Here is a 22729-nt window from a genome sequence, read left to right as displayed (position 1 = left end):
TTTGCCAATTATCTTTGCTCTCTTTAGAGTATGTATCCAGTAGTGTTAAGATTGGGTTAAAGGTTTGCCAACTTTTGGGGTACAGTTCTGAACTGCTTTCCAGAATGTTTAGATCATGATCCCAACACTGAAATAATGTATCATCCTCTCACAACTCCTGGCGACAGTTTTATCTTTGCTAATATGAGAGGTGTGAGGTGAAATACAGGTGGTAGAGTAGTATTAATTTGCATTTCTCTTATTACTGATTTGAAGTATTTTTCATGTTGTTCGTTGATTACATACATGTTTTCTTTTGCAAATTGCCTATTCATATCCTTTAATCATTTATCTATTGGGAAATAGCTCTTATGTCTTAAAAATTCAAATTCTTTTTATATTTGATTCAAAATTTTTTCAGTTGACTTGTTTTCCTTCTAATTGCCTTGGCATTTTTTTTGTGCAAAAATTTTTTAATTTTCTATAATCAATATTGTCCACTTAAAACCTACCCTGTGTCCATAGCTGTAAAAGGCATCAATTTCCCTTTTCTTATAGTTTTTAAAAGATAAGACGACTTTCTAATATCTAGGTCACAAATCCACTTGGTGCTTATAGTGGCATATAGTATGAAATCAATCACAAGCATTCTTGAAGCAACTAGCATGTGCCATGTACTGTATTAGGTACAAAGGATACAAATATAACAAAAGAAATAATTCCTACTCACAAAGAATTTAAGTTTAACAAAACAGATGAAATATATTAGCGTATATAGAATAAATATAAAATCTTAAATACTAGTTAGTTTTGGGGGGGATCAGAAATTTAGGGAGATTTGATCTAAGCCTCGTTTTTCCAATGAATTTAACTAATTTCCCCCAATAGTTTTTCGTCAAATTTAGTCCTTAACCTAGTAACGTGTCTTAGATTATTCAAACACTACACTATTATCTTTAGTTGCCTCCAGATCTTGTTTACCTAATTTGTTCTGCTGAACATCATATAATTCTGATCATTTTTTATAATTATGTTTAAGATTCTTCTAATATTTAATCAATCCTACATTCCTAGTATAAATCCAGTGTTGCTACACTATGTAAGCTTTTTAATATGTCACTGTAATCTCTTTACTAATATGTTACTTATGACTTTGCATCAGTTTTCTCTGTTTTGTCTCCTCCTGGCTTAGCTATCGAGAACATATTCGTTTCATAGAAAGAATTAGGACAAATCCTATTCGCTACTTTTGTAAACAATTTATGTAACACTGGAATTACTTTTTTTTTTTTTAATATTTGATAAAATTTACTTGAAAAGCCATCTGATCCTGCTTTTTATTATTTTTTACCTCTTTGTTTTGATGGCTTGTCAAATTCCTCTTCTGAGATTGAGTTACCTAAATTCTATTTACTTATTCCATTATTTTTCGAAAAGTCATCAATTTCACTTACCAGTTATGTTGGCACATAATTGGGCAAAACAATTTCTGATCATTTATTTTATTTCTTCATCTGTTGCAAATTCTTTTTTTGGGGGATGGGGAAGTTGGATTTTCCTCTTTTGTGGGAAGATTAATTTACTTAAAAGTTTATCTAGTTTTTGGTAACAACTAGATCCTAGTTTTATTTGTCAATCTGATGGTGTTTTCTATTTTTTCGTTCATTTTTCAGGATATCTATTTTTGTTTCTTTTTATTTTGTTCTTAGTTGCATGCCCAATGAACTGTTCTTTCTTTGTTAATGAAAGTGTTCAAGGATCTAAACTTTCATCTAATGACCAGTTTGGCTGTAACTTCAAAGTTTTCAGCATGTTATCTCACTGTTTTATTATTTATTATTCCTACGATTTGTTTGTTGATCCAACAATTCTTTAGAATTAAAACTTATTTTCTATTTAAGTCTGAATCCCATTCTACAAATGCCCCTTATTTGATTATATTTTTTATTGCATTGAATTAATAATGAATATGATGAATATTTCTACTTTCCTACCTTTATGAGTTTTTATGCCCTCTTTATGGTCTGTTTTTGTAATGATGACATGTACATGTAAAAATACTGATCTATGTAAATATATCAATAAAAATATTGATGCATGCAAAAAATTTTGATTCCTATCCAGTAATTTTCAGAGATATATTATTTCTAAGATCAGATATTCTATTCCAATCTTAACTTCTTTATTGTTTATCTTTTTTCTTAGATTTGTCAAGATGTTGAAAGGAGCATGTTAAGGTCTCCAACTATTATAGTTTTACTGTCTATTATTTCTTGTAATTTGGTTGATTTTTCCTTTAATTATGTAGATGCTATATGATTTGGTGAATATATTAGGTATTATATTACTGCATTATCTATACTATTATTTTAAAATGCTCCATTTGATGAATTTATTAGGTATTATATTGCTGCATTATCAAAGAATAATGTGCTCTTCTTATCTCTTTTAACCATGCCATTTTTTTCCGTAATCTTGTCTGAGTTCACCATCAGCACATTTAACATTTTGAAGATGACTGAGTCACAAAAATTGTTACAACCCCTAATTTCAATGTTATGTGAATTATTTATTTTATTGTGTAAACAACATATTATTTTCTTTCTAATCCATTCTATTACTTTCACTTATTTCATAGGAGTGTGCATCCCATTAACATTAATGGTTATGACAAGTGTGCTTTTCCTACCGTCAAACCTTCCTTACACATTTTCCTTTCTTTGTCTTCCAATCCCTTCTTTACAATGAAGGGGTGAAAGAAGAAACATGTCATCAGTGCTGGTACTCTATGCATCCAGGGACTAAATGATCATCTCTACGTTGATTCTTAAATCTACCTATCCTGCTCCAATCTTTCTACTGACCTCCAATATCAAATCTTCAATTGCCTTTCAGGTATCTCAAACTTGATGTCCAGTAGACATCCTAAATGCCCAAGACAGAAATTATCTTTTCCCCTTCCAAACCTTTCCACTTCCTCTTTCCTATTACTGTAGAGGGTATCACCAACCTCTCATCCCTCAGGCTCAAAACCTAGAAGTCATGCTGGACGCTTTTTAAATTTTTTTTGAGGGGGAGAGGCAATCAGGGTTAAGTGGCTTGCCCAGGGTCACACAGCTACTGCCAAATGTCTGATGCTAGATTTGAAGTCCAAGGCCAGTGCTCTATCTATTATGTCATCTAGTGCACTGTCTTTTAACCCCCATATGTGATCTGTCGCCAAGGTTTGCCCATTTCATCTTTGCAACATCTCTCCTCCATGTCCCCTTATCTCCTCTGATGGTGCCACCACTCTAGTTCAGGCCTTCATCATCTCCCATCTGGATTATTTCAATAGCCTGCTGGGTGTGTCTGCCTCCAGTCTCTTCTCACTGCAATTCATCTTTCATTTGGCCACTAAAGTGATTTTCTTAAAGAGCAGGTCTGATCTTGTCATCCTCTATTCAATAAACTTCAGTGGCTTTCTAATGCCTCCTGGAGCAAGTACAAAAATGCTCTTTTTGGCATTCAAAGCCCTGGTAGATTACAGAATCTGTTGTTTGTCAGCAGAATTATTAAAATTAATCACTCTGGGTACTGGGAATTTGCGGCATAAAATGTTTGTTTTTTTTCCCCGGAGGCAAGAGGTAAATTCTTTGAATTGACACTTTGTTTTCTGTGTTTAGAAATTCTGGGAAGTTTCCTTGTATTGTTCCTTTCCTCATGTTGGCCAGGTGTTTTGTTTACATCATGTTCTTCAAGTTCCATAAGCTTTAAAATACCTCCAAGCATCATGTTTTCAAGATTAATATGTGTCACCGCTATGGAGATCTTGCTTTGTTTTAATATTATTGCTCGTTGTTTCTCTTTTTCTAGACTGTCCTCCACTTTTATGAATTTGCAGTCAGTCGGTTATTTTCTCTTTTGTTTTGTCAGAGACATCACTATGGATCTGAGTTTTTCTATTCTGTTAATTATTTCTGCTTTGGAAGGTTATAAACTCTGTTTTCAAAATTCTTGTTTCTCTTTTAAATTATTCAGGAACAACTTGAAAATTGTTTCAAAATCCACAAGATCCTCATGGTCCTCAGTTGTTGATTTCTTTGTCTTGAAATATTTATACAGATACCTGAACTCTTTCCCCAAATCTAGAGGTCATTTTCCCTTCCGTTACTATTATCATTCCTACTGGCTTATCTGCTTATGCTCAAGGTCGTTGACTTTTTTTCTTTCTGAGATCTTTGATAATTTTAAGCTTTTTTCTTTGCTCTCTTTCTGACTCCTTTAATGGCAGTTTCCCTGGGGGCTGGATTTTGAAGCCATCTCAGTCTCCTCCCATGCTGGTAACTCACATTTCACAACCCTGGGTCTACGTCCCAAGTGACTTATGGAGGGATACAACAATCCTCACCTGGAAGTTGGGTGACATGGCCTCTCCTTACCTTCCCACTTACACAAACCATACACGCACATGTCCTGCTCTTTTCCCCTACGTTTCTATATTCTCTGAATGGGCTTTGCTGTGGCACTCAGAAGAGCCTGAGGTGGGGGAAGGGGATTGGGTTGTTGAATTCTCTTGGAAATGCAAGAGTAGGTTCATATAGCCCTGCTGTTGAAAGCGTGGTAGGCAGTGGGAGATGGTATGCTGAGTGAGAGTAGTGCCCTGCCTGTGTTCTTGGTGTCACAGGTCAAGAGAGCTAAAATTGCTTTATCTCTCATACATAATTCCTTGTTTTGAGAACTGAAAGGGCATGAGGAGTTGGAGAAAAAGTAATATGTGGTAATAAGCTAGAGTTTGTTGAAGAGTTAGACACAGTAAGACCCGTGTTTAGGAATAACTTGACAACTGAGTAGACGACAGCCTGCAGACTTGAGGTAGGAAATCAACCAGAAGGCTATTGTAATAGTCTGGTAAATGATGAGGAGGGCCTTTACCAACATGTCAGAGGAGAGAAGAGAGTGTAAAGGGATTTAGTAAAAGTGACAAAAAATTTGGATATGGGGGTGAGAATGAAGAGTCACTAAGACAGAAAGAAGCAAGGGTTTGGGGAGAAAGATAATGAGTTCTGTTTTATACATGTTAAATTTAAAACATCTACAGGACTTCTAGCTGTCCCATAGGCATTCGGAGATATGAGACTATGGAGGTTAAAGAAGTTAAATTGGGTAAAGAGATCTGAGAATCATCAGCACAGAAATGATCATCGAATCCATGGAAGCTGATGAGATTAGCAATGAAGTACAGAGAGAAGAGGACAAAGGAAAGAGCCTTGGGGGACAGCCAGGTTGGAAGAGAAGTAGTTGATAGCAATGTCACAAAAACCTAAAGAGGAAAAGAGGGTAATCAAACAGTATCAAAGAACGTAGACAGGCCAAGAAGTATGAAGACTGAAAAAAGGTGACTTGGCAATTAAGAAATCATTGGCAACTTTGCAGAGAACAGCATGAAACGAATGTTGAGGATAGAAGCCATATACTAAACTCAAGAGTAAAGTGAGAAGAAAGCGAGTGGAAGCCCTGATTGTAGCTCATATCCTCAAGGAGCTTGGACATGAAGGGGAGAGTAGTCAACAAGGTTGAATGCAAATGATGACTTTTAAGAATGGGGGGTGGGGAGGTTTGAGGGAAAATGTTTGCTGACAGCAAGGAAGTGGACAACCGACCAAAAATAGATGGAAGATTAGTGAGAGTGGAGATGATAGAGGGGACAATCTGAAGGGGGAGGACTAAAAGTGGGATGGACTAGACTCATGTGAGCATGTAGAACGATCTGCCTTGGCAAAGAAAATGACCATCTCTTTATGAAAGAGAAGTGAAAGAGCTGAGAGCAAGGGAACACATCTGAATGATATGACATGAAAACTAGTGGGGAAGAAGAAAATATTGGCAAAAGACCTCAATTTTTTTCTCTGACATAGGAGGCAAGGTCCTAAGGTGGGGGGGGGATGGGTAATAAGAATTTGAGGAGGAATGAAAAGTTTGGAAATGTCCTTGTGATAAGTGAGATAATGAATCAAGTAGGGAAACGTAAAAAGGATTGCTGCAGGGAAGGCTCCTTTGAGACCATGTAGTTTAAATGTGTGTGGACTTAACCAAAATATTTTCATCATTTCTCAGCAGCTTCATTCAGCAGCACATGAACAGGGGCACAGGCAGCAGATGGCAGAAATAATTCAAGGCTGGGGCTTGGCCGGGCAAGACTGGCGAAAGGATGGTTTGTCTTGGTTTTGAAGAGGGCCCAGGACATTAGGGGATAATGTCTTGACCATGAGTGAATTGCATTTAAGTGAAGCAAGTTACACAAAGCCATCAGTCCCATTCTCTTCCAGAGATACTGAAGTCCAGTGGTAGGATAAAAGTCAAGATAACTGGTGAAGGCCCAGTTTGCAGTGGAATACCATGGTGTCTTCCACACCTAAAGAAGCTTTAAGTGCCTCCTAGTGCCTGCTTCAGCTGCCTTCATGGCTGTTGGAACAAACTGCTTTTATCAGCCCATTCTGTTGGGGGCAGTCTCCACATGCTTGTGGTAGATATCCCCTTACCTTATGTGACTGAGGCCTATTGGTTACCCACCTGGGTTAGCCTGTCTTCCAAGATATTTTACTGGGATGTGGCAGCTTGCTGCACATGCTACAGTTTCTTAGAGCCACAAGTGAGAGTGTGGTGAAGGTGGATACTAAAAGTAGACAAGCAGCCCTGAAAAGGGCTCAGCAAGTCCTCCCTGAACACCCCATATACCGTAGTAATAGGATACAGAGGAAAGGAACTTGGAAGAGGATAGTGTAAATTTGAAGGGCGTCAAAATGCAGAAAAGGAGGAAAGTATAGCCAGTATATTGCTGATGGCCTGGGAAAATGAACTGAGGGGGTGGAGAGATTGGCAATCACAGTGAGGATGAACAGGGTGAAGAGCTGTAGGGAAGAGGGAAAAAAGGGAATGATTAAAGATTATGATCAGATAAAATAATTTCCTAGCTTATCATATATGAAAGTGGAAAACTTCTGGGTGATGGGAAGATTAAGGGTTATGATCATCTCCGTGTGTAGCTGAGGCAGAGTTGAAGAGCAGGTCATAAATCATGAGCAAATTGAAGAAACTCAAGTTCCCCACCATGACTAGTGAGTCAGGTACTTTAAGTGAAAGAATGAGCAGTGCTAGAGCAGGAGGACAGGGATGATATTTCATTGGTTTTGAGTTAGGTTTCAGTGCAAGAAGATGAAGGATGTAAGTAAGGAAAAAGGCACTCCTCAGAATGCAGTGGAAGGGGTGGATCAATCTGGAGTGGTAAACTGTAGGGAGAAATCATAGTGAAGGGTCTGGGAATAGGAGCAGGCGGTAGGGCTTGGGAAACAGAGTTGGGACAGTGACATCTGTAGCTCACAGTTACCGGGATGGGGAGATTATAATGGGGAAGGCGTATGCTAACCAGTGAGGTTATTATCTTAAGATACTCTGGTCCCTTTCTCACCGCTCTGCCACTATTACCGCAGAAGCAGAAGAGGGCCAAAAGGAATGAGATCCATCTTGTACTTTTATATTTTTTCATGAGTGTTTGCTTCTTTGGCTGCCGCTTTGGTTGCTTGTTCCCTGCTACTTGGTTAAATGTGGTAATTCTAGAACTAATGCATGCTGAGCTGATGGGCTCAGAGGTCTGCGTATTTGTCAGTATAAAACCAACCTAGATATTTCTTTCTGTTTCCCCCACGGAAGCCCGGGCTGCTCTGGTTACTCTAATAACTTCAAGCCAATCACATGACCCCCGAGGGAAATAATGGCATAGTGGAACATTTGCTTTATCAACTTTTGATGATATGTGCTGTGTCATAGTTGGAAGATGAGTGATGGGAAAACATGGCTTGTCTCCCAGACAAGCAACCCAAGAAATGGCTGTCACATCCAAGGACAGATGAAGGCATGCAGATTGTCTTGTGTTAATCCTCAACAAATTTTAAATTGGCAGGAGGAGTCTAATGAAGTGAAATTTTGTGGCATGGCATCATAACTTGGAAAGATGATACCTTTCAAAAAGTTTCACATTTGAAAAATTTCTATTGACTATTCAGCAATTTGAATTACTTCATCAGTCTGCAAAGTTTGTCTTGGAATTTGTACTATTATTAGTAAGTGCAAAACATGCTAGGCCTGATTTAACTTTCCAGATAAACAAGACTGAAGATCTGTCAGGAAGGAATAGGACAAATTATTTTTAAAGGCCCACCTAAAGAATGGGTATGAATGTGGACATAATTGTATAGTAGTGTTTCACTGGGGAATTAAGAATCTTGAGTTCCTGTTGTGTACTCTGTTATTAATTAGTTGTATGACCTTGGGGAAGTGACTTGCTTCTCTAGGTCGCAGTTTTCTCATTTGTACAGTAAGAGAGTTGGACTAGATAATCTCTAAGGGGTCCTTTCCAGTTCTTTGACTCATTGAAACTTGTTAAAAACTGTTGTTTGCTAAAACATCTCAGTGTAATTCTAAACAAAGAAAAACTGTTACAATTAAAATGTCCAGCATTTTTATTTAGACAACTAGATCACTAAGAATAATTGCCTGGTGATGAGGCAATTACTCTCACAGGAGGAAACACCACAGACAACAAAATATATAAGCAGTTATTTTCTCATAAAGTACTGCTATGGTTAATGAAGTTGTTGCTGATTAGCCAGGATGATGAGTGACGTAATGATTCATCAAGTTCTGATTTACCTGAGGTTTTTGTTTCTGATTATTTTTGAAAATCTTTCTAAAGTATATTAGTGCTCCAAAATACTCATAGCAACCCTGTACATAATAGGAAAAACAACTTGAAATTATATTTCCAATGAAAGGAATATGGTAAAACAGATTATGGAATATTGATTTAATGAAATATTATTGCACCATAAGGAATGCTAAGGCAGCATGATGCAGTAGACAGAACTAGCCTTAGAGTGGAAGAATTATATTCCAGCACATATCTTGACTATTCCTGCTTAGTCTCCTTTAATGGATTTTCAAACAGATCACTCCCACTAGTCCCTGATGTTCCACAGGGCTCTGTCCTTCTCTTCTCCCTCCATACTACTTCTCTTGATAATCTTGTCAGCCACCATGGATTTAATTACCATCTCTATACTGATGCCTTAACCTCTCTGCTGACTTCCAGTCTTGCCTCTCTAGCTGCCTTTCTGATATCTAAACTGGATGGTCAATAGACATCTTAAACTCAGCATGTCCAAAATGGAACTCTTCATCTTTCCCCTAAACTTTTTCCTATTCCTGACTTTGCTGTTACTGTTGAGGATACCACCATAATCTCAGTAACCTAGGTGTCATCCTTGACTTCTTAGTGTCTCTCACACTCCCCCTTCCCCCATCTAATCTGTTACTAAGGCCTGTCAATTTCACCATTACAATATCTCTTTTAGAGATATTGAATCTAATATTTAAGAGATATTGATATTTAGAGTCTAGAATATATCCCTTTCTTTTGATACTGCCAGCATCCTGGGATAGTTCCTTATCTCTTCACACTTAGACTATTTCAGTAATCTGCTGATTGGTGTGACTGCTGCAAGACTCTTGACACTCCAATCCATTCAAACCGTTAAAGTGATTAACCTCTGTTTGCTTCACTGTCCTCATCTATAAAACGGAGATAATATAGCACCTGCTAGCCAGAGTTGTTGTGAGGATAAAATGAAACATTTATACACTGCTCAGCACAGTGCCTGGCACACAGGAAATGCTATAAAAATGTTAATTTATTACTATTATTATCATCATACTATTATCTTACTCTCTGCCATGTAGGGCTTGACCCAGTGACATTGATCTGCTTTCTGCTGCTTGAAGAAGACACTCCAATCTCTCGTCCCTTAGGCATTTTCTCTGGCTGTCCCCTGTGCTAGAATGCACTTCCTCCTCATCTCTGCCCCCTGACTAACTTCATGTTCCAGTCCAAATCCCATCTCCTATGAGAAGCCTTTCTTATCCCCTTTAATTCTAGTGCCTTCCTTCTTTTAACTATTTTCTATTAATCCTGCATATAGTTTGTGTATATTTGTTTCCATGTTATCTTCTGTGAGCTACTAGAGAGCTTTTGGTTCATATTCCTAGTGCATAGCACAGCGAACACATAGTAGGTGCTTCATAAATGCTTATTGACTTATTGACATTTCATGATTATGTAACCCTAGAGAAGTGATATGACTTCTAAGTGCCTCGTATGCTGCATGTGCTAAAGTGCATTAATACACAGTTTCTTCAGTGGTAGAGCTTTTCACCAATGAAATCACAGGTTCATTCCAAAATAAAGGAATAATGAATATGAAGAATTCAGGGAAAAACAGAAAGATTTTTATGAATTACTAAGGAGTGACGTTCCAAAAGAACAACCCACACTTTATCTATGAAAAGGCAAATGCAGGTAACATTAAAAGGTAATACCACAGATCAAATACAATGGATAATATTGGTTCCAAATGATTAAATAAATTTCCCATTTTTGCTTCCCTTTAAAAAATAATTACAAAGAGGGAAAGTTACATGCATAGTTGATTGTAATCACTGCAGTAGGTAATTCTGCTTAGCTTTTTTTTAAAATAAGAAGATACTACAGATGGTGGGTTGTTTTTGGTGAAGTGACTGATGTGTTCAAACAAAATATCAATAAGTGGGAATATTATTCTAAGTCCCTGCTAATTGAATGCTATAAACACTGGGTTTAATTTAGTGTAATAAAGATAAATATATTTTGCTTTTGTGATCTGTGTCTTCAGGTCATCACTCTGAAAATAAATGAGCACAGAATTAAAGGTGTAAAACTGAGTTTCGGTCAAGAATTTTAGTCAATTAAAAAAGCTCTAATATGAACTCGTCCTATTATATGTATTTCTCATAATGTTAAGTATAGAAAATAGACATACAGGGGTGTACTGATAATGCATTTTGCTTATTGCTAATATAATTTTGCTTCTTAGTGGGAAAATCTTTCCCCTCCATTAACAGGCCCATGTGATCTGCTTAAGTCACATGGAAGTGTAAGGTCTAAGTCACATGAGTCAAGTCACATGGAACAAAATGGGGTGGAGCAGGAAGGGTGGAAAAGGAAGAGGCACAGCTAGAGCAGAGCTGAGGGGAAGTTGGTCAGAGAGCAGTCAGAGCTGGGAAAGGTAGCAACTAGCATGAGTGAAAGGGCTTGTTTGTGATTTGTTTACGGGAACTGGTTTGGGGGAAGGTCCTAGCAGGGGGAAGCCTCTGCACTGTTATTGTGTACAGATTTCTTGGTTAATACAATGGATTTGGCTTTCTGGTGTTTAAATAAATGTTTTGGTTCTGTCTTTCACGTGGAGAGTCTGTTGTATTTAGCCATTCAGAATTGGGCCAGCATATTCATGGCTGCCATAGGCGCTGTGACTATCACGTTGGCGCTTCAACGGGTTTTAAGTTAATTAACTATAAGTCACTGTGTATTTGCCTTGCCATGCTAAAGAAATGTTAGAATGCACTGAGATGGAAGGAACTTCAAGAGTTCATGTAATCCAGTCACCTGGCCATTGATGGACCAATAATTAGGTTATCTAGACGAAAAGACAGAAGAAAAGCCTATTATTTTCGAGCTACTCACTGACCCGTATGTCTTTTGTAGTGCTTCAACATGTTGACCTTCTGAGCAAATTTCCTATGGCACTCCTTGCATTCATATTCCTTGATACCTTTATGAAGTTTCATATGGTGACGAAGAGCATGTTTGGTTTTCATGCCTGTGAGAAAAAAGAAACAGAGAAGCATATAATGCCTAAATCCTGCCATGCCCTTGGCACTATACATAGACTAGTGGCAAAAATGAATTCTTTTATCAACCACCCTTAAACTCATCACACCTAACTTCTCAGGGCACCTAGTCTGTGACAGAATTCAGATTTATCAAATCTTTTACCCAGCCTTGAACTGGCAACGCAGGTACAAAGTTATTAAGTTAGGATCATCAAAAACCTACATTTTATGCTAGAGAAGATATGGGAAAATTGGAATATTAATGCAATGTTGGTGGAGCTGTGAACTGATCCCAACCATTGTGGAGAGTAATTTGGAACTATGCTCAAAGGGCTATAAAAAGGTGCATACCCTTTGACCCAGCAATACCACTTCTAGGACTGTATTCCACTGGTATCATACAAATAGGAAAAGGACCCACATGTACAAAAATATTTATAGCAGCTCTTTTTGTGGTGGCCAGGAACTGGAAATTGAGGGGATGCCCAACCATTGGCTGAACAAGTTGTGGTATATGAATGTAATGGAATACTATTGTGCAGTAAGAAATGAAGAACAAGCAGACTTCAGAAAAACCTGGAAAGGCTTAAATGAACTGATGCTGAGTGAGGGGAGCAGAACCAGGAGAGCACTGTACACAGTAACAGCCACAGTGTGCGAGGAGTGACTTTGATAGACTTGGCTCTTCTCAGCAATGCAAGGACCTAGGACAGCTCCAGCAGGCTCATGATGGAAGGTGCTGTCTTGTCCACATCCAGAGAAAGAATTACAGAGTCTGAATACAGATCAAAGCATACTATCTGCTCTCACTCCTTTCTGTTTTTTCTTGTGATTCATTCCATTGGTTATAAGTCTTCTTTACAACATGACTAATGGGATAATAAGTTTAATATGCAACATGAATATATTTAATGTGATAATATGTTTAATATGTACAGCCTATATCAGATTGCATGTCATCTTGGGGAAGGAGGGAAGGGAAGAAAGGGGAGAAAATTAAAAACTCAAAAGCTTGTGGAATTAAATGCTCTAAACTAACTACATTAGGTTAAGCAATAATAAAAGTAGCTTTAAAAGTTTTGAATAATTTTATTTGTATTTTCAAGAAAATAAAATCTAATATTAATTTAAAAAGGGAACAGCATTGAAAGGCAATGAGGTTGTTAAATGCAACAAAATTCCATTAGGCATATTTTAATATGAAACTTTAAACCTACATTTTAAAATTAATCACACAAAGATGATCGTGTGGATTTTAAATATGTATGTACATATATGCATATTATATTTACAAATATATGTAACTGTAACCTCAACAATTTGAATGTATAAAAGTCCCAATTATAGACTAGTTTAAAAGAAATACCATTTCATTACTTTTGGCATTCATGGGCTATAGAGAAATCAAGTCAGTGCCTACCTACAAAAGAACAAACCTTCAGAATACTAGCCTGAGGAATAATAGTCTTTATTTAGAGTTCTGCCATTTGAATTATCAATGTGTATTAGTGGCTAGCCAAAAGATACTGCCTCTGAGTAACAGCTCTCCTTTTTTTCAATGGCCAGATATCAGTAGCATCTTACTTACATATTTAAAAGCCATTATTATTATCAAGGAGTTCTCCTATGTGGCTTAAAGAATCATTTGGCCTTTTTTTTCCTTTCAGGTAGATAAATATCTGCCCTTCTATTTGTTATATTAATAATTGCATGGCACAGTCTCCTAATTCTCCACCTAGTCAGCCTTTCTCAGTGATAGTGAAAAGATTAACTTTAGCCTAATACTTGTAAGAATTATAAAATTAAAGTAGCAGAGTTTGAATTAATATGAGTTGACTACATTTCTTTACTAAGAATGACAAGCCAATCTGCCATTTCTGGGCCCATTTTAGTGATTTTTAGGTTAAATTGTGGCACTAGCTAGCTAGCAAAAGTCTTTGAAGCAATTTCTAACTATTGTTAGGAGGAAAAAAATCGAGAACTGGAAGTGAAGGAGGTTTTTCCAAAAATAAGCAGTCCTTGGGTGTCAGATATGTGTATGTCTACTGACTAAGGAAATTGTTTTTTCTTAGCCTCCTGGAATATGACCAAGTATCTGTCACAAATAGCATTTTGGCTACATAAGGAGAAGGGAAAATTTTGCAACTCTTATTTTAACAGTTGCTTCAAGTCAAGATCAAAGTTAAATGAAGCTGATGTAGAGAGGGCTGACCGTACTTTGCCATATCTGCACTAGATTAGCACCACTGTTTACTTCCTGCATGCATTGTAAGTGAATTACATTAAATAGAATGACATACCTACCTTTTCCACATTCTGCACATAAGTATTCCCTGATGTTATCATGCACTCTCATGTGTTCTTTGAGCATATCTTTTCTGGCAAAGGATTTACCACATTGTTCACATGCATGACTTTTTACACCTTTAAAAAATTAAATTATTTAAATTAAGCGTCAAAATTCAAACTAATGAGTAAGCCACAAAACTACATAATAAGATAGATGTGTTCAAAATATGTACTCAGGTCTGAAAGCTGAATTAATTAGTGACAAATCTATTTAGTGCACTACTCCTTTATTTACAATCATCATTTTGGTCTTCTTATAACCAACTTGCCTCCTAAAACACATGTTTCCTGAGGAAGCTGGCTCATCTGTCTGACTGTTAGCTTGTTTGGGTTCTGGTTATTGTAAGGTAGATATGTGAGATGGGTTGGAGGGTCTTGATGGGCGTCATTCAAGATTGTGAGCCCTGACCCTACACAAACTCAGCAGTGTCTCATTTGTGTTATGTATATTTTGTTCAGAGTAACCTAGTTATGGTATTTTTGTTAGCTATAGATGGCTATCACTTCTATTGTACTGGCTAGTGCATTGTGTGAATAGGATTTTGTACAAAGGGAGAAACCCTGCTTCCTCAAAACACTTGTTAGTTTATTGATTGTAGATCCTGAATAGTCCTTGAACTTGTCCATTTTTTAAATACTACTAATTTTATACTTAGGACAACTCTATGAATGTTCCAAATTGAAACAAAATTTTATATTCTAAGAGAGAGAAAAGTAATGAGAAATAATGTGCTTAAGAAACTGTAAGGAAAAAAAATATAAGCCCAAAGAATTAAGTTAATATAAAGAAAAGGCCAGAGAAAAAGTGGAATTAATATGAGAAAAAATTAAAAGTTTTCATTTCAACTACTCTTTTCATGGTTCAATGCTAGCACTTTCCCTCCGCAACCTTCTCTTCTATATACATGATTAATTAATCCTTAGAAAGATAAAGCCCTGAATAAGAATGAATGAGAATTTTTCCAATTGGACATGTATTCAGGATGTTTTGGTCTATCCTGGCATAGAAACATTGTAACAATTAGTGAAATACTCCTGAAAGAATGAATTCTTAGATTTGCTAACTTGCCTCATGAGATAAACACATCAGCAATGAAAGAGATGTTCAATTTAAAGTACAAATTATAAAGGAAATCCCTTAGGTACTATTGATCTAACATTTCTACTGTCCTGAGACTAAGTTTCAGGAGCAAGAGAATGACAAAATGGAATTTAAATGGGACAGCAGAAATTTTGCAGAAATCAAATTTAAAAAGCCAGATACCTTACCATTAGAAAAACTGGATTTGTTACGCATAAAATTTTAATGAGTAACTCTTTTTCTGACCTACAACTACTTGGTGACATCTTGAATTACTGTTAATGCTCCATATACTAGTACAATGTGCCAGGTAGTAATGGGGTTCATGTGAAAGTCAATGAATGTAAGAATTCCCTGAAATCCCAATCAAAGGTTCTGTAACCCAGTTTTCATTACTATCAACACCTCGGTAAAGTAGAAAGGGCTTTCCACATGGAAATGTTCCTTTTCTTGAGGAGCCACCAGATCTAATCTGAAGGGATGGCACAAATGAAACTTTCAAACCCAGGACTGATGATGTCTTTGTGACTTTCATTTAGCAAGTTGCCAAACACCTAAATCTATCCAGATAGGAACAGGTAAGCCTTGCTCTGCTCCTCCCAAACATGATAGATTATGTCCTGGTTAGCCATGGGAGTTCTGTGCCATATGAGGACAACAATTCTGGATCTGTACCTCTTCTTCCCCTGAAAACCTTAGAGATAGTCATGAGGAGTCATGAGAAGAGCTGTTCCTCTGGATGGGTAACTAGCCAGGCCTCAGAAAGCCAAGAGGTGGATCACAGAAGACAACTTCACTTTCCTTACCTGAATCAATGTCCTAATCTTTGAGGATGTGCTTAGTGGTTGCTGCCTTTCCTATCCCTTCTTCCAGACAACTACTAGCAATAATCTCTCCCAAAGAAATTATGTGCACATTGCTGTCTTTGACCTTTACAGAATTACTTGTCCCTGATTTTCAGTAATGACATTTGTACTCTATAAGCATAAAAAAGAGAGATGATGTGGAATTTCACTTTGTTGTGCTTCTGGGGAGCCTGACAACTGCTTGAAAGGTCTACCACTATTAGAAACTTTTCCCATTAAAAACCCTGCTCCATCTTTAAAACAATGGATAAGCACTTGCTTAGACTGCTGTAATCAATGATGTGTGAATATTTTACCTTCCTTAGAATATTACAAAAAAACCTCCTTGGTCACCAAACTTAATTGACTCTCATCAGTTTCCTAAAAATTGTTGCGCCCTCACCCTAACTTTGTACTTCCCTCATTTGATTTTGTTTCCACAAGATTATAAAAATCATTTGCCTTCCCCAGACACACAGCAGAGCTTCCTGGTGACACTAAGACACTGTGTCTGTGTTTGAGTGTCTCTCCCATTGCAAATGCAATTAATAAAGAGTAATGTCTTGGCCACAAATGCTGGGGTAATTCTTCAAAATCTAGAAAAAAACCGCACAGCATTTTTAAGCTAAGGGATTCAGTCTCCAGAACTTTCAATTCCCTGCTTATTACAGGAGAGAATTTTAGAGAGGTATCAGAGATTTGCCTCTGACCCTTAGTAGTTTTGTGAAGGCAACTACATCACTTAATCGGCCGGAGCCTCAGCTTCCTCTTCTGTAAGATGCAAATAAGAATATTTATATTACCTACTTCAAAGAGCTGATTTGAGGAATTTTGCAAACCTTAAAATTCTATATAAATGATTTATTAATTATCCTTACAACTCATAGTACGTTACTAAACAATTTTCCCACTAAGATTATAATTAAACAGTTAAGGAATGTGTTAATATTAGAAATAGGCAGCATAGAGCTATATGTTTAAATTATAATACCTGTGTGTATTAGCTTATGTCGTTCCAAGTTTCCTATGCTATTAAAGATTCTTCCACAAATTTCACATGGATGAATGTACCTAAAACAAGAGAAAAAGCCTATTGGACAGTGACCTCACATACAGACATTATTTTAGTAATTTGCAATAAAACTGAAATTTTATTTATTGTTTATTAACTGAAAATAAAGTAAACAAAATATTAAATAGATTTTTCAAACTTCATCTAAATAAGCACAAATACAAAAAGGCATGTACACGGCTAAACTTCATCTGTTCCTGAAGTGTTTAAGAAGTATAATTATCTGTACAACAATGGAGAAGCGAATAAGGAAATAAATCATATCACACTACTGTATTTTTTAACTTCTTGTTGACACTATAAAGTGAATAAATGTGTGTATTAGCCACATCTCTGATAAAAATGTTGAGGTCCTGCAAATTACTCAATAAAATAGTTAATATGAAAGTACAACCATCCCTCTCAACCACAATACCAACCATAAAACAACCATCAAGAGGTAACATTTTTGTCACAAAAGGCCTTACTTCTGTACATTGGGGTCAGGCAGGTTCTCCCGGTGAATAACCATATGGGCATGATAAGTCGCTTTAAGGGCAAATCGTCTGTTGCAGATACTACAGCCATAGCCTTTTTCCTTGTGGACCTCCATGATATGCTTGAGGTACTCTTTCCCTCTGCCAAATGTCAGCTGTGGAATGTACCAATAATAAATGAAGCGGCAAAGAACAGGAAAGGTAGGAAAAACTTTGATGTCTTACATCCTAAGGTACAGAAAAGCTACCCTTTTTGGCCAAAGAAATGTTAAATTACAGACCCAGGCAAGTTTAAAACACAAATTCTCTTATATAGGTGAAATGGCTTCAGCCTACAAGGTGACTTCCAAGACATAACTGCATCTTTGAGTCTAAATCTTGTTCTCTTTTCCAAGTTAGGAGACAATTAGGACACAAAGGACATGGTCTATAAAGTTCATATTCTGTACCCTTCCATCTTCCCTTTTTACATTCTTTTGGTATCTCCATACTTCACAATGTCATTAGCAATGCCCTTTGGTGTTTAGAGTCTATCAACGTAGATCTCATTTAGATCTGTTCTTAAGTTTATCCCATGTTATATCCCTTCCTCCCCAATCACTGCATAGAAAAAAACTACCTATTATGTCTCATTACACCATAGATTTGCTAACAAATCTGATTTTACTCTAGGATGTAAATAACTTAAATTTAATAAGTTTATATCATTATACAGCTACTGGGAATCACCTGCATTTTAATACTGAATTTCCAACTTAACCTAAATGAATGAATTGGTAATGGTGACATTTCTGGAATCATTATGTGCAACCTAAGCAGATTTTAGTAATGTAGCTTTCTAGGGTACCAACTCCATCTTTATGCACTATAGGTTGTGTTAAAAACATTTAAAAGAAAAGAAAGATTAACCTATTCTGCTACAAATTACAACTCATGAAAAATATGTACCTAAGCTAGTCCACTGAGGCACCTTTCTATTTCTTAATCAGCATCAAAGTGTTTTGATGATCACTGCTAGTGGAACAGTTTGAGATCTAATATTGTGAGGTCCTCTTTCTACTTTATTTTTCACTATCTCTCTTGACAATTTTCACCTTTATTTTGCCAAATGAATTTTGTTTTTATTTTTTCTAGCCCCTTAAGGGAATCCTTGGGTACTGGATAAATACTTGCTGACTTTACTTGATACAACACTAATTTAGTATGTTAATTTAGGTAAAAATTGTCTCAGAGTAATAAATCTCTAGTTATTGAGGTTTGTTTCATTTTCTTATATTAAGAGTTGTATTCATATAGTTTCTGTGTGTATCTTGGTAAGAATGTTCCTAAGTATTTTAAATATTCTGTAGCTATTCTAAATAAAATTTTCTTTGTGTTGAATTATGTTGGTGATGGACAGAAGTGCTGATTATTCGTATGGATTTAATTTGTGTCCTACAACTTTGCTGAAATTACTAATTGTTCTAATTTAGTTTCTAGTTGACGCTGTAGGTGCTGATGGGGTCATAAGTGGAAAAAGTTTATTTTCAGTCAGTGAGTCAATAAATACTTATGAAGTGTGCCAGGCACTATGCTAAACATTGGGGATATAAGTACAAGTAAAAAAAAAAAAAGACAGCCCCTGCCTTTGAGGAGATTATAGTCTAATGGGTCTAATAACAATTGAAGGAAGCTGAAAAACAGGTAGAAATGAGAAATTAGCAAGGGGAAATGTTGGAGAAATCTAAAGATGTCCAAAAGCAGTGTAACTGGTAGGAAATGGGGAGAAGACTGCTGAGCCTCTTTATGGAGCCCATGGCCCTACTCTCTTACTCAGAGGATCTAATCAGAAGGGCAGAAAGTACTGCGGAGATGTTAACAGTAGACAGATTCAGTCTTGCAGAATGAGATTTCCTGAGGATTGAAGGCATGACAAAGTGGTTCAAAGAAGTCTAAAAGCAGTGTGGCTGTGGGATGTGGGGATATAATCTTTATCACCTGTCAAAAGTGATCATTTTGTTTCTCCTTTGCCTAACCATATTTCCTCAATTCCCTTTTCTTGTCTTTGAGGTGATTCACATGTCTACTCTGTACATATCGAATCACAGTAGTAGTAATGAACATTCTTGCTTTATCCCTGAATCTTACTGGAATGGTCTATGTAGCCTCACTACATATTTTGATCTGGGTTTTTACAAGAATGGTTGTTATATTCTGTAAAGAGCATCGCCAATCATATTGTGTGTGTTCATCCTTTGTTGCCAAAGAAGACCATGCCATCAGAGAAATAATGACATGACTTGCACTTGACTTTGTTTTGAGTGAGGGAGGGCTGTGCAGGTCACCAGCCTTACTTCTCCTCCAGAGCTGTCTGAATCCAGTGACCAAATATTCATCAGGATGACTGGAGATGACCCAGGATGAGGCAATTTGGGGTTAAGTGACTTGCCCAAGGTCACACAGCTAGTGTCAAGTGTCTGAGGTGAGATCTGAACTCAGGTCCTCCTGACTTCTTCACTGGTGCACCTAGCTGCCCCCGCCAATCATATTGGAGTGAGGTGAAACATCAGAATTGCTTTAGTCTGCATTGATAGCTTAGATTTCTTTCCTTGAAAACAATTTGCATCTTTTGACCATTATCTACTGAAGAACAGCTCTTATTTACTGAAATAATCATATGACTTTTTGGTTCTTTTTGATAAAAATATGGTCAGTTATGTTTATAGTTTTTCCAATACTGAACCAGTCATTCATTCCTGATATAAGTCCAACCTAGGCACAGTGGATGACCTTTGTGATGTATAGTTGTAGTCTCCTTGCTAATATTTTATTTAAAACTTTTGTATCAATATTCATAAGGGATATTGGTCTATAGTTTTCTTTTTCCATTTTGACTCTCCTTGGTTTAAATATCAAACCTTTATTTATGTCACAGAAGGAATTTGGTAGGATCCCTTCTTTACTTATACCTCCTAATAATTGCTTTTATTTCTTTTTCATTAATTGTAAATTCATGTTTTTCATTTTTGATACTGGTAATGTGATTTTTCTTCTTTCTCTTTAAAAATCAATTTTTCTTAAAGAGCCCCTAGTTTTATTTATTTCTTGGGTATTTTGCTTTTAGTTTTCTTAATCTCTCCTTTGATTTTTAGAATTTCAATTGGATTTTTTAATTGGATGGTATTCTTGTTTTATTAGTTGCATGTCCAATTCCTTGATCTATTTGTTCTCTTTTTTTTCCAAAAAAACATTAACAGATATAAATTCATTATCTGCTATTTTCTCCCCCTCTTTCACTGATGAAAATGTTTAGAGATATAAACTTTCTCCTAAGGTCTGATTTGGTTGCATACCAAAACATGTGGTATATTATCTCATTATCTTTGGTGAAATTACCGTTTCTATTTGTTCTTTGGCCCATCCATTTTATAGTGCTGGCAGTTTCTAATGAACTTGTCATCTTTTCTCCAAAGATGTTATTGAATGTAATTTTTATCGCATTGTGAGGTTGTTCATACACTTATACACAGTCAGTTTTTGTGAAGGCGACAAGCACAGATCAGAAATAGTTCTATCCCCCTCTATTCCCACAATATTCTCCACAGGTCTCAGCCAATTTTTCTAAAATTTTATTCAGATCCTTAACTTTCCCCTCACCACCTTTTTTTAAAAGATTTATTTAGGTCTGATGTAAATTGAGATTATAATTATTATATTTCACAATCTGTTTCTATAACTCATTTTTCATTTAAGAATTTAGATGCTATTTCATGTGGTAAATATATGTTTAGTACTGATATTAACTCATTGTCATACCTTTTAGCAGAATGTTGTTTCCCTATTTATCTCTTTTAATTAGGTCTATTTTGCTTTTTCTGAGATCGTGATAATTACCCATGAATTTTTTATTTTAGCTGAAGCAAAATAGATTCTCCTCCTGCCCCTTCTATTAAAAGTGTATATTTCTCTTTAAATTTATTGTAAACAACGTATTGTTGGATTCTGGTTTGTAATCCATTTTGCTATCTATTCTCTCTGGTTTTATGGGTGAGTTCATCCTATTCACAATCAAAGTTAAGATTGTTAACTATATTTCCCTTGATCCTATTCTATTATATTTTTCTTTCCTTTTGTTTCCCTCTATTTAAGAGTTTGTATTCCTTCTGACTTATCCCACCTTAATCTATTCTTCTTCTGAATTCCCTTCCCCCTGCCTTTTCCAGGAACTCCTTTCCCTCCTGTATTGTGTAAAATGTATTTTCCCACCCAACTCTGTGTGTGTGTGTGTGCGCGCGCGCGCGCACATGAGTGTGTTGAACAGATGACAGTAAGGTTCAAGTGTTTCCCTTTCCCCCCACTCCCATTATAGAGACTTCCCTTTGTATACTCAATTTATGTAGGATAATGTCCTCTAGTTTTTTTTTCCCTTCTCCCCTTTTCCCCTGTGTTTCTGTTCTCCACCCTTTCCATCCTTCTTTTGAAATCATTAAAACAGAGAAGAATCACTCCCAGGCCTTCAATCCAATGAGATTACCTCTCAGTTCCCCTAATCAAAATAGAATTCTCAATGATTATATGTACTATAAGAATGTAAACAGTCAAACCTTGCTTAATTCCTAATAATTGCTTGCCCATGTGGCCTTCTAGGTCCTTGAGTGCAGCCCTTTCACTGAATCTAAGTTTTACAGAACAAATCTTTTTATTAAGGAGCTATGTTCTATGAAGGTTGGACCTAGAGGGCCACATGTGGCCTCGAGGTTGTAGGTTCCTCACCCATGGTCTAAGTCATGTATCTCTTTTAACCTTGTCTCAGTGAGATATTGGTCTATGCCTAGTTTCATGCCAAAGTTTTCCAGTTTCCTCAGCAATTGTCAAATAGTGAGCTCTGTCCCCCAAAGTTTGAATACTTGTATTTATTAAGGACTAGATTCCTATGGTATTTTAGTACTATAAATTGTGCAATCTATTCCATCAATCCACCATTCTATTTCTTAGCTAGTACCAAATTGTTTCGAAAATAATTTTTTTGTAATATAGATTGAAATCTGGCATTGCTAGTCTACCTTTCTTTACTTTTTTTATTGATTCCCTTGACATTCTTGACTTTTTGCCCTTCCAAATAAGGTCTATCATTATTATAACGTAATTCTTTGGTAGTTTAGTTAGCATGGCACTGAATAAGTAAATTAATTTAGGTAGTACTGTCAAT

The 22729-nt window shown here is 36.4% G+C and overlaps 1 protein-coding gene across 4 annotated transcripts in view; it reads right to left on the bottom strand.

The window, feature by feature from the left end:
* Positions 1-22729, bottom strand: part of PRDM15 (PR/SET domain 15) — a 171578-nt gene that overhangs the window by 19483 nt on the left and 129366 nt on the right. For all 4 annotated transcript variants that reach the window (XM_072614748.1, XM_072614746.1, XM_072614747.1 and 1 more), the window contains 4 exons: positions 17533-17696; positions 16985-17064; positions 14023-14142; positions 11574-11705 (listed from right to left, as the gene is read on the bottom strand). In XM_072614748.1, coding sequence (XP_072470849.1) covers positions 11574-11705; positions 14023-14142; positions 16985-17064; positions 17533-17696 — 496 coding nt within the window. The remainder of the gene's footprint in view (positions 1-11573; positions 11706-14022; positions 14143-16984; positions 17065-17532; positions 17697-22729) is intronic.

The sequence above is a fragment of the Notamacropus eugenii genome, chromosome 5 (assembly GCF_028372415.1).
Source record: "Notamacropus eugenii isolate mMacEug1 chromosome 5, mMacEug1.pri_v2, whole genome shotgun sequence".
Classification (NCBI taxonomy): Eukaryota; Metazoa; Chordata; class Mammalia; order Diprotodontia; family Macropodidae; genus Notamacropus; species Notamacropus eugenii.
The sequence above is the reverse complement of the archived record's forward strand: the minus strand, read 5'-3'. Positions and strand labels throughout refer to the sequence as shown.